This window comes from Antennarius striatus, chromosome 15 (genome assembly GCF_040054535.1).
Source record: "Antennarius striatus isolate MH-2024 chromosome 15, ASM4005453v1, whole genome shotgun sequence".
NCBI lineage: Eukaryota > Metazoa > Chordata > Actinopteri > Lophiiformes > Antennariidae > Antennarius > Antennarius striatus.
Window position 1 is genome coordinate 15,368,917 of NC_090790.1, and position 8,703 is coordinate 15,377,619.

General features: G+C 45.7%; 2 protein-coding genes across 3 annotated transcripts; both read left to right on the forward strand.

Moving 5' to 3' along the window:
* Window positions 1–229: 229 nt before the first annotated feature.
* LOC137608974 (nuclear receptor subfamily 5 group A member 2-like) lies at window positions 230–4,270 on the forward strand. Its single transcript, XM_068335645.1, has 6 exons — window positions 230–331; window positions 505–646; window positions 1,538–2,127; window positions 2,848–2,967; window positions 3,531–3,678; window positions 4,023–4,270. Exons 1-6 carry the CDS (start codon window positions 230–232, stop codon window positions 4,268–4,270), a joined length of 1,350 nt encoding a protein of 449 aa, XP_068191746.1.
* A 1,534-nt stretch (window positions 4,271–5,804) lies between these two features.
* On the forward strand, window positions 5,805–8,356 carry psmb7 (proteasome 20S subunit beta 7). Of its 2 annotated transcripts, none has more exons than XM_068335663.1 (8): window positions 5,805–5,915; window positions 6,103–6,196; window positions 6,522–6,619; window positions 6,758–6,898; window positions 6,983–7,098; window positions 7,391–7,449; window positions 7,541–7,692; window positions 8,162–8,356. In XM_068335663.1, exons 1-8 carry the CDS (start codon window positions 5,806–5,808, stop codon window positions 8,271–8,273), a joined length of 882 nt encoding a protein of 293 aa, XP_068191764.1. In that variant the 5' UTR covers window position 5,805; the 3' UTR covers window positions 8,274–8,356. The 2 variants fall into 2 exon arrangements, with proteins under 2 accessions (XP_068191764.1, XP_068191765.1); XM_068335664.1 differs by lacking the exon at window positions 8,162–8,356 and adding an exon at window positions 7,887–8,109.
* The last annotated feature ends 347 nt before the right edge of the window (window positions 8,357–8,703 follow it).

Consider the following 8,703-nt stretch of genomic DNA (forward strand, 5'->3'; position numbering starts at 1 on the left):
ACCCCATTCAATTCAATTATTGGTTCATTTATTTATATACGTCTAGCTGAGAGATTTGACTTGATTTCATCTTTCAGTCAAACAGCAGCTGGTACCGTTAATTTTATCATTTTAATTTTATAGTCTATCTTATGCTGTTATGCTATATGTTGTTGGCATCAGGACAGCATCATGTTGTGTTGGTGGACATCAGGACAGCATCATGTTGTGCTCAACTCATTTTTCTAGAATGCAGCACAGACAGGAAGTGGGTCTGGAGGAATCCTGCCCTGTCTGTGGAGATAAGGTGTCTGGCTACCACTATGGTCTTCTCACCTGTGAAAGCTGTAAGGTACATGTTATCTTTCACTTGAATTGTCATTGTCTCTGTTTAGAAAGGATAGGCTGCAGGTGTTTTTACAGGTAGACTGGTTGTCAAGCAGCTGATGTATTAAGATGACTTATGTATATCAGCAATAAAGAAGGCTTTTAAAATGGATGCTTTGCATTCATCATCTCTTGCAGGGATTTTTCAAAAGAACAGTTCAAAACAACAAGACATACATCTGTGCAGAAAACCGGGGATGCCGGGTTGATAAAAGTCAAAGGAAGAGATGTCCGTTCTGCAGATTTCAGAAGTGTCTTTCTGTTGGGATGCGATTGGAGGGTAAGCAGCTGTTGTCCGTCATAGGCAGATCTAACCTCAGCCACACAGTCCATGTATGAAGACGTGTCCCTAGCTGGTGTCCACATGTCCACATGCAGAGGGTTCTGGACGCAGCTCAATGGGACAGCAGTGGTACAGACTGGTGGTCAGACTCTCACTGGGACACGATGGACAGGGTCCCATAGCTGTTGGCTGGTCTGGTCTTTAGCAGATTTAACTCAGAAAAAAAAAAATCAAATCGCTGGATTTACTCAAATGAACATAGAATTTTTTAAATATAATTTCATGGCTCAAGGTAAACATGATTACATCAGACAAGAAATTCAACTTCCCCAATCCAATCCAATCCACTTTATTTATATAGAATGATTTAAGTAAACACAAGGTTTCCAAAGTGCTGCACAGTCAATAGATAAAAACACAACAAATGCATCATAAAACCATGAACATAACGCAGTTAAATAAAATATCAAATATTAGTATAATAAAATAACTTAAGATAAGTTAACACCGAAAATAAAATCAGATAAAATAATGTGAACTAATATACAAAACACTCTAAATGGTGTCAAACGCCATGGGAAAGAGGTGGGTTTTAAGACTGTAGAAGTCGGACTTCTTATGAACGACATATACAGTATTAGACTATCAGCAGCATAGCAATGAAAAGAATTGCCATGTTTTCTTACAATTGCACCAAGTGGGAGTACAATTTACAAGATTGGTTTCTGTGAATGTGAACTGACACTAGTGAAAATCCAGAGCAGTCGTCATGAGAAGAGAGATGTATGAACTACATTTGAAATACTTTCATCTATTTTCCACACAAACCTACCTGAACAGAAAATGGTTGAAGGCACTAGACTTACCAACATAAACATTTCTCATCAGCTGTTCGTGCAGATCGGATGCGTGGAGGCAGAAACAAGTTTGGCCCGATGTACAAACGTGATCGAGCCCTCAAACTCCAAAGAAAGGCCTCGATTCACGCTGGTGGCTTCAGCTCAACAGTCATGTCCTCAATGCACCAGCTGGACTTTACGTTTGCTGGTGGGTTCAGCCCAGTTTCAATCCTTCAGAGCATTCAGCTCCCCACAGCCCAGAATAGTCCCATCAGCCCCCAACCTCCATCACAGTGTTCACTCCTGCCCTCCTGCCCCGACCCGTCTGCCTCCTGGGCTCCAAAGTCAGAGAACCCAATCAGTGACCTGAGCTTCCCAGGATCTGCTGCAGGAAGCTCCTCGGACAAGCTGTCAGTGCCAGGTCCTAGGATTCCGTATCTGGTCCTGGAGCTCTTGCGCTGTGATCCAGATGAGCTGCAGCTGCAGAATAAGATCAATGATCACCTCCTGCAAGAGCAGACAAACTGGGAGAAGCCAGGCAGCTGCAGCACCTTTGGCCTGATGTGCCTCATGGCTGACCAGATGTTGCTCTCCATCGTCGACTGGGCTCGCACATCCCTGTTCTTCAAGCAGCTCAAGGTAGGATCCGCTTAGTTCAGGGCTCCATCTATATAAGGACCTTCAGTGTGTGATGCAGTCAGCAGGAGTCAGTGTTTGCTCTGCTGTTATTTGATTCTGATACTGAATAAAGTACCTTATCAACACAGACTTGCAGAAACAGCCAAGTTGGCAGCTAACAAGCCTACAATTGCACTTCAACAATTACACCACAGTGAAAGTCATGATCATGTGTGGAGATGACTTAGGCCTAGACTAACCTAGCCTATTCCATAACTCCCGAGGGTCATTGGGGCACCACAGATGACTAGCAAACCTCAACCAAGATTTATGTTTCAGTCCCAGGCAGCAATTGGTCTGTTTGTTGTTCTGGAGAGTTCTACCGTTGTTTGGTATCCTATGCACAAGGGCTTGTGTGGTGCAGATTAACTGATTGATTGATTGATTGATTGATTGATTGATTGATTGATTGATTGATTGATTGATTGATTGATTGATTGATTGATTGAAACCAAAGCCTCACATTAACTGATTTTTGCCTCCTGCAAAGCACATGTCCGGTTAGAAACAAATCAAGACATCTAAAGTGATATTTAAATAGAAGAAGAGGCTCCATGTAAGATCAAGTGTCACCACTTGAACAGGTCGTGTGATCAGGGCCTGAATCCTTGTGTCATCTTGGTGATCACTGATGACATCATGTCTACTGACGTTTTTGTGATTAATATCTTTTGTGCACAGGTGTGCGACCAGATGAAACTACTGCACAGCTGTTGGAGCGAACTGCTGCTGCTGGACATCATCTCCAGACAGGTCCTGTACGGCAGAGACGGCAGCTTGCTGCTGGTCACCGGGCAGGAGGTGAGGAGTCTGTTTATGTGTTTGTTTGTGAGTTTGTTTATTTATGTTCATTTACGTGTTTGTTTGTTTATGTTTGTTGCTGTCTTTATTTTTGCTGCAAGCTTTCTGTTTTGCTGTTGGCCATCATGTAGTCGTAGACGTGTTACGCTGGTGCTACATTGGTGTTGCATTAGTGCTACATAGGCAATACACAAACGCTACATTGGCGTTACATCGGTGTTACATTGGCGCTACATTGACGCTACATTGGCACTACACTGTTGCTACATTGGTGCTACATTGCCACTACATTGATGCTACATTGATGCTAAATTGGCGCTACAGTAATGCTACATTGGTGCTTCAGGTCCACTGCATGAACGCCTTCTTGATGTTTTTTAATTTCCTTACATCAGCACATCTCGTTCATCCATTCTACATGTTCGAGGTTCTGTTTGATAGTAGCTTGAAGTTATTGATTTTTTATTTGCAACCAGTAGAATTTTACAGATATACAGGGGAATGCAAGTTCTTTTAGATTTTAGCATCCATTCTGTCATTCTCTGTCATTTTCTTTGGTTCAGATGGAAATGTCAGATCTAGTCATGCATATTAGTCCGACACTGGCCAGCCTGGTCCAGAGAGGACAGGAGCTGGTCCAGAAGTTCCAGCTCCTGAAAGCTGACCGTCAAGAATTCTCATGCATCAAGTTCCTCATCCTCTTTAACTCAGGTTAGTGACAATGAACATTTTAAATTCATGAAACTTCTTCATTGCAAATTTCCCCAAATAACTACTGCAGTAATTAGGGTGGAGGGATACTAACTATTGTAGTAACTACCGGTAGGCAGCAGAGCTTTGGACTTTCACTGTGAGACAATGGAGATGTGGAACCCCGGATGTTCTTGTACCATCTTCACTTTATGATCACATCCCGTAGGTGTTTGACTTGTCAAAAATTCAGGTTAAGACTGAGGGAAGGTCAAAGTGACTGATAACACAGTTCCACCAGGTTCCCTTGCCCTGTCCCCCCCGTCCAGGTGTGAACCAGCTTTCTCCTGTTCCCCCCTGTCCAGGTGTGAACCATCTTGAGGACCGTCCCTACGTAGAGCGGGTCCAGGAACAGATTGAAGGAGCACTCATGGAGTACACGTCGTGCTCGTCCTCCCCCCTCCCTGGACGTGTCCGTCATCTGCTGCTGTACCTGTCTGAGCTGCGGTTCCTCAGCACTATGGCTGAAGACTACCTTTACTGCCAGCACCTGAGCAGTGAAGTTCCCCGCAGCAGCCTGCTCACAGAGATGCTTTACGCCAAGCGTAGCTGAGCAGGAAATGTTCAAGTTAATATATGCCATCCATTTGTTTTCTGTAGCTGCTAACTTGTGTGTGGGGTTGGAAGGGGGCTGAAGCCCATCGCAGCTAACACTGGGCAAAAGGTGGTGTCCACCTGAGAGACACATCCAGCTCATCACAGGCACAAACACTGTCCTGAGTTAGTCAGTTCCTCTAGAAAAATGGAATAGTCTGTCTGTTCAAGTAAGACCTGGCCAGAGGTAATGACATGGGATGGAGGTTCTGACATATCGGCCAGTAGAGAAGACAGCTAGTAAGTGTTCATAATGCCTCTTTTGGAGTCTGAATGCTGTGATATGTGATGCTGGTGAAGGAAGATGAAGGCTTATCATAGGTTAGCATTGTTGTTGTTCACTGAAATCCAAATGATTAAACCACCTGTTTTGTTCAAAGTCTTAATCACCATAATGCACTGTTCTGGTTATGTGAAGACGCCTTATCTGATCTAATTGACCTCACTAGAACCCACTTCCTGCTCACCGTCATATCCAGCTGGCATCAAGTCGGCGTCTGTTCTGTTGAAGGATCACAGAAGGCAGCACAATTAGAACAATATTTACCATACCAAAGCCTGCCTTCTGCTGTGGGATTAATATAATCTGTTGTTTGGAGTTCTCCAGTCTGCCGGTACCCACACGGTGTGTTGGTTGATTCCAGAAATGGCACAAGACAAAGGTGTTTGTTGATCAGACAGGATGACGTGATCATTACCTCTGACACAGAGTTTATTACCTTAAGGCCGTCCAGACAGTGGATACAGAAGAGTTTCATTTCTCCTCTGCCCTCCTCCTGCCAACAGAGCAGAATGTTCCTGACCTGCTGGACCACCTGATGGATGAGTTCTACTGTTCTACATTCAGCACTTACATTTGATCACCAGAACTTTCAGAGTTCAACACATGCACAACCCTAAGTTAAATGGTCGGACTCCATCGTGCTAACAACAGTGAATGAACCTTAATGTGTAGAACATGATGATGTGATTGATCAAGAATATATCTGAGCAAAAATCACATTTGTGTCACAAGGGTGATAAAATGATTGATTAGTTTGAACGATCCATATAAATTAATTATAGTTGAGTAAATATGAATGAATACCTGAAAATAACCAAATTCAAATGTATCTAACAATAAATTCATCCTTGCGAGTTGATGGGGAGCAAAGAAGACTTTTTATTTTTAGTATTATTTTGTGAATTGTTATTATTCACAAATCACAAAATGATCACATTTACACATCAAACAAAATGGAATTCACATTCAAAAACAATTAATAGTAGGACAATAATAAACAAACTGAACATAATATAATAGTAGACATAAAATGTGGCTTGTTTGCTTCTGTCAAGCATGAACCAATCGGAAATTTGTTTTCTGAACGCTCTGATTTAAAAAAAAAAAGACATAAAATGAAAACAGAAGAAGAGGAAGAAGAAAAAGACTACCAATCACAAGCTGAGGAAGGTGGACCTATAACCAATCACAAGCTGAGTAGGGCGGGTCTTATGAAACGAAACGCCACTTCCCGGAAGTACGGTCTAGTTTTGTCCAAGATGGCGACCGTGACAGTGTGCAGAACAAATCCCGGTGGTTTCAATTTCGAGAACTGCAAGAGGTGAGCGGTCTCCGGTGGTGCGGGTCACGCGTGGGGACAAGCGGGGTGTGTGACGTGGGTCAATGGCTCCGTTGTGTCAGCGGGCGTGTTTGTCTGACGGGCCCGTGTGGATGCTAGTTGGATGCTAGGCACAATGACTCGGGCAGATCAAGCTAGTCCAACACAGAGTGTTTGAATCCTTCCACAGGAACCTTCTCCTGGAGGCAGAGGCGAACAGAGTGGGATACAGCCTGCCCACGGCCACGAAGACGGGAACGACCATCTGCGGACTGGTGTATAGGGTGAGTGACGGCCTGGAGGGAGCTCGGAGTGGGTCACATGTGTTTCCTGGCCCTCGGATTCCAACCACAAATGCCAGGTCGCATTCCATCTGTCACCACAGCAACGGAAATCTTTTCAGTTGTCTCTCAAATAACGATAAATGACAACAGAAAAAACGAAGGAATGAATTACTAGGACCCCCTCCACAACTAGTGTTCCCTGGCTCCAGAACCTCGTTTTATAGGACCGTTATTCAGAGTGATCCACACACAAACATCAAAGCGACCAGCAGTCACTAACAGGAAGTATGCCGAGCCGTCAGTCATGTGATGTGTTTCTGTGAAGGATGGCGTTATCCTAGGAGCCGACACCAGAGCCACTGAGGGGATGGTGGTCGCTGACAAGAACTGCTCCAAGATCCACTACATCTCCCCCAACATCTAGTAAGTGATGATCGACTCAGGCTTGAGTGTAGGACACCGTCTGATGCTTTGTTGTCGGACTGTAACTCCTGGGATGATGGGACCTGACGAGGCCCGTTCAGCTCTTCACTGACAGATCCTCTCTGATCTTCTGTCCAGCTGCTGTGGGGCAGGAACCGCTGCAGACACGGAGATGACCACCCGGATCATCTCCTCCAACCTGGAGCTCCATTCCCTGTCCACGGGCCGGCTGCCCCGTGTGGCCACCGCTAACCGCATGCTGAAGCAGATGCTGTTCAGGTGCACCATGGGCCCTGGACTGTCGCTGCACAGGTGATGTGCTCCAGGTTCTCAAGACTTCTTCTATTCTCGTCCCGTCTGCAGGTATCAGGGCTACATCGGAGCGGCGCTGGTCCTCGGCGGAGTGGACTGCAACGGTCCCCACCTTTACAGCATCTACCCCCACGGCTCCACTGACAAGCTGCCCTACGTCACCATGGGTCAGTGTCACAGAGGCACTGCAGTCTCTCTTTGATCCTGTGAACTTTTCATGCTTCCTGTGTTTCATGTGATACTGAACAAAATCACTGTGGTGCTCAAACCAAAGTCTATGAGGAGCCTCCACCGCACTCTGTATGTAGTGTCGACCAGATGTTCTGACTGGGTCTCTCCACTGTTGCCTGTTGATGTCGGGTTCACCTGAAGCGGTGCTAACTCAGCAGCGTTGGGTCGCCTGGTGGCAATGTGTCTGACCACTGACGCCGTTCATCCAGCGTCTCTTCTCTCCCACAGGCTCGGGGTCACTGGCAGCCATGGCCGTGTTTGAGGACCGCTACAGACCCGACATGGAGGTAAAGCTTATTCCACCTTGTTACCTTGCAGTAAACGGTGATGTTTCCTGGCAAAGCTTCAGATGTTTGGTTTCTTCTAAATGGTTCTCAGGAGGCGGAGGCCAAGCAACTGGTGCGAGATGCCATCGCTGCAGGGATCTTCAATGACTTGGGCTCTGGGAGCAACATTGACTTGTGTGTCATCACCAAGGGCAAAGTGGACTACATCCGTCCCCACGATGAGGCCAACAAGAAGGGTGTCAGGTGAGCAGGATCTAGAGTCTAGATTGTAGACAATGCTGTTCAAGCAGGACATGTGACCATTGTGGGCGTGGCTTCAGGGTGCTGGCCACCACCTGGTTCTTTCTGACTAACGAGACTGGAAGCATGACTTTAAGGTTGTTTGTTCCTCCAATCCGCTCTGGACGCTAACGAGCTGCCTTCTTATTGTGTTGAAGGCTGCATGAGAGGGAGGTGTCGCTGCTGTAAGTAGGGGCGTGCTTTGTGGTAGAGCAGATTGACAAGCTGCCGCCTCCTGACTGATTTCACCATTAACACGTTGGCTCTGTGGAACTAGTGTGTGTGGCCTGTTAACCGTTTGGAGTGCTTCATTTGTGTGGATGGAACCTTCTCACACATGGAAAGCTACTAACCATGACCTGGATAACTGAGAACAGAATCAGGTGTGAACCAACCGCTGTCGCTCTAACCCGTCTGTTTCCTCTCAATTTAGAACTGGTGACTACAAGTACAAGAGAGGGACGACCGGCGTGTTGACGAAAATGGTGACCCCCCTGGCCCTGGATGTGGTGGAGGAGACGGTGACCACCATGGACACCTCCTAAATGTTTTATATCAACCCCTGAAAGGCTTGTTTGTTCCACAAATTCCAGTAAATGTAGAGTTGATTAAATCTTTGTTCTGTTCATTACTGTCCTGTAAATTGTGAAGTTGATTTTCAGATTAAACTAGTTTGTCAGATTTAGAGAAACCCCACAGCACAGGGAGAGAACATACAACAGGGTGACTACAGCGTAATCTGATGGTACCAACCTTCCCTGAAAGGAAGATGAGGTCCAGTCAATGCATGTTCTTCTGTTATGGTCAGATAATTATGGAGACTAGAGCAGTTGGACTAAATTCATTAAAGGTTTTCAGTGTTTTGAAACCAGACCCTATGAAGGGACATTCACCAGAACATTCACAGGAGTTGCCGGTGTTTGAGACGGCTCCAGGGGCAAAGGAATCCTACATAGAGTTCCTCCATGCTGCTGG

What these genes read in the sequence shown, in the direction of transcription:
- LOC137608974 (XM_068335645.1), top strand. Translation starts at nt 230, where the DNA reads ATGCAGCACAGACAGGAAGTGGGTCTGGAGGAATCCTGCCCTGTCTGT. An exon ending in TGCTGGTCACCGGGCAGGAG is followed by an intron (nt 2,968 to 3,530) that starts GTGAGGAGTCTG and finishes TCTTTGGTTCAG; the next exon opens with ATGGAAATGTCAGATCTAGT. An exon ending in CCTCATCCTCTTTAACTCAG is followed by an intron (nt 3,679 to 4,022) that starts GTTAGTGACAAT and finishes CCCCCTGTCCAG; the next exon opens with GTGTGAACCATCTTGAGGAC.
- psmb7 (XM_068335663.1), top strand. Translation starts at nt 5,806, where the DNA reads ATGAAACGAAACGCCACTTCCCGGAAGTACGGTCTAGTTTTGTCCAAG. An exon ending in GCTACAGACCCGACATGGAG is followed by an intron (nt 7,450 to 7,540) that starts GTAAAGCTTATT and finishes AATGGTTCTCAG; the next exon opens with GAGGCGGAGGCCAAGCAACT. An exon ending in GCCAACAAGAAGGGTGTCAG is followed by an intron (nt 7,693 to 8,161) that starts GTGAGCAGGATC and finishes CTCTCAATTTAG; the next exon opens with AACTGGTGACTACAAGTACA.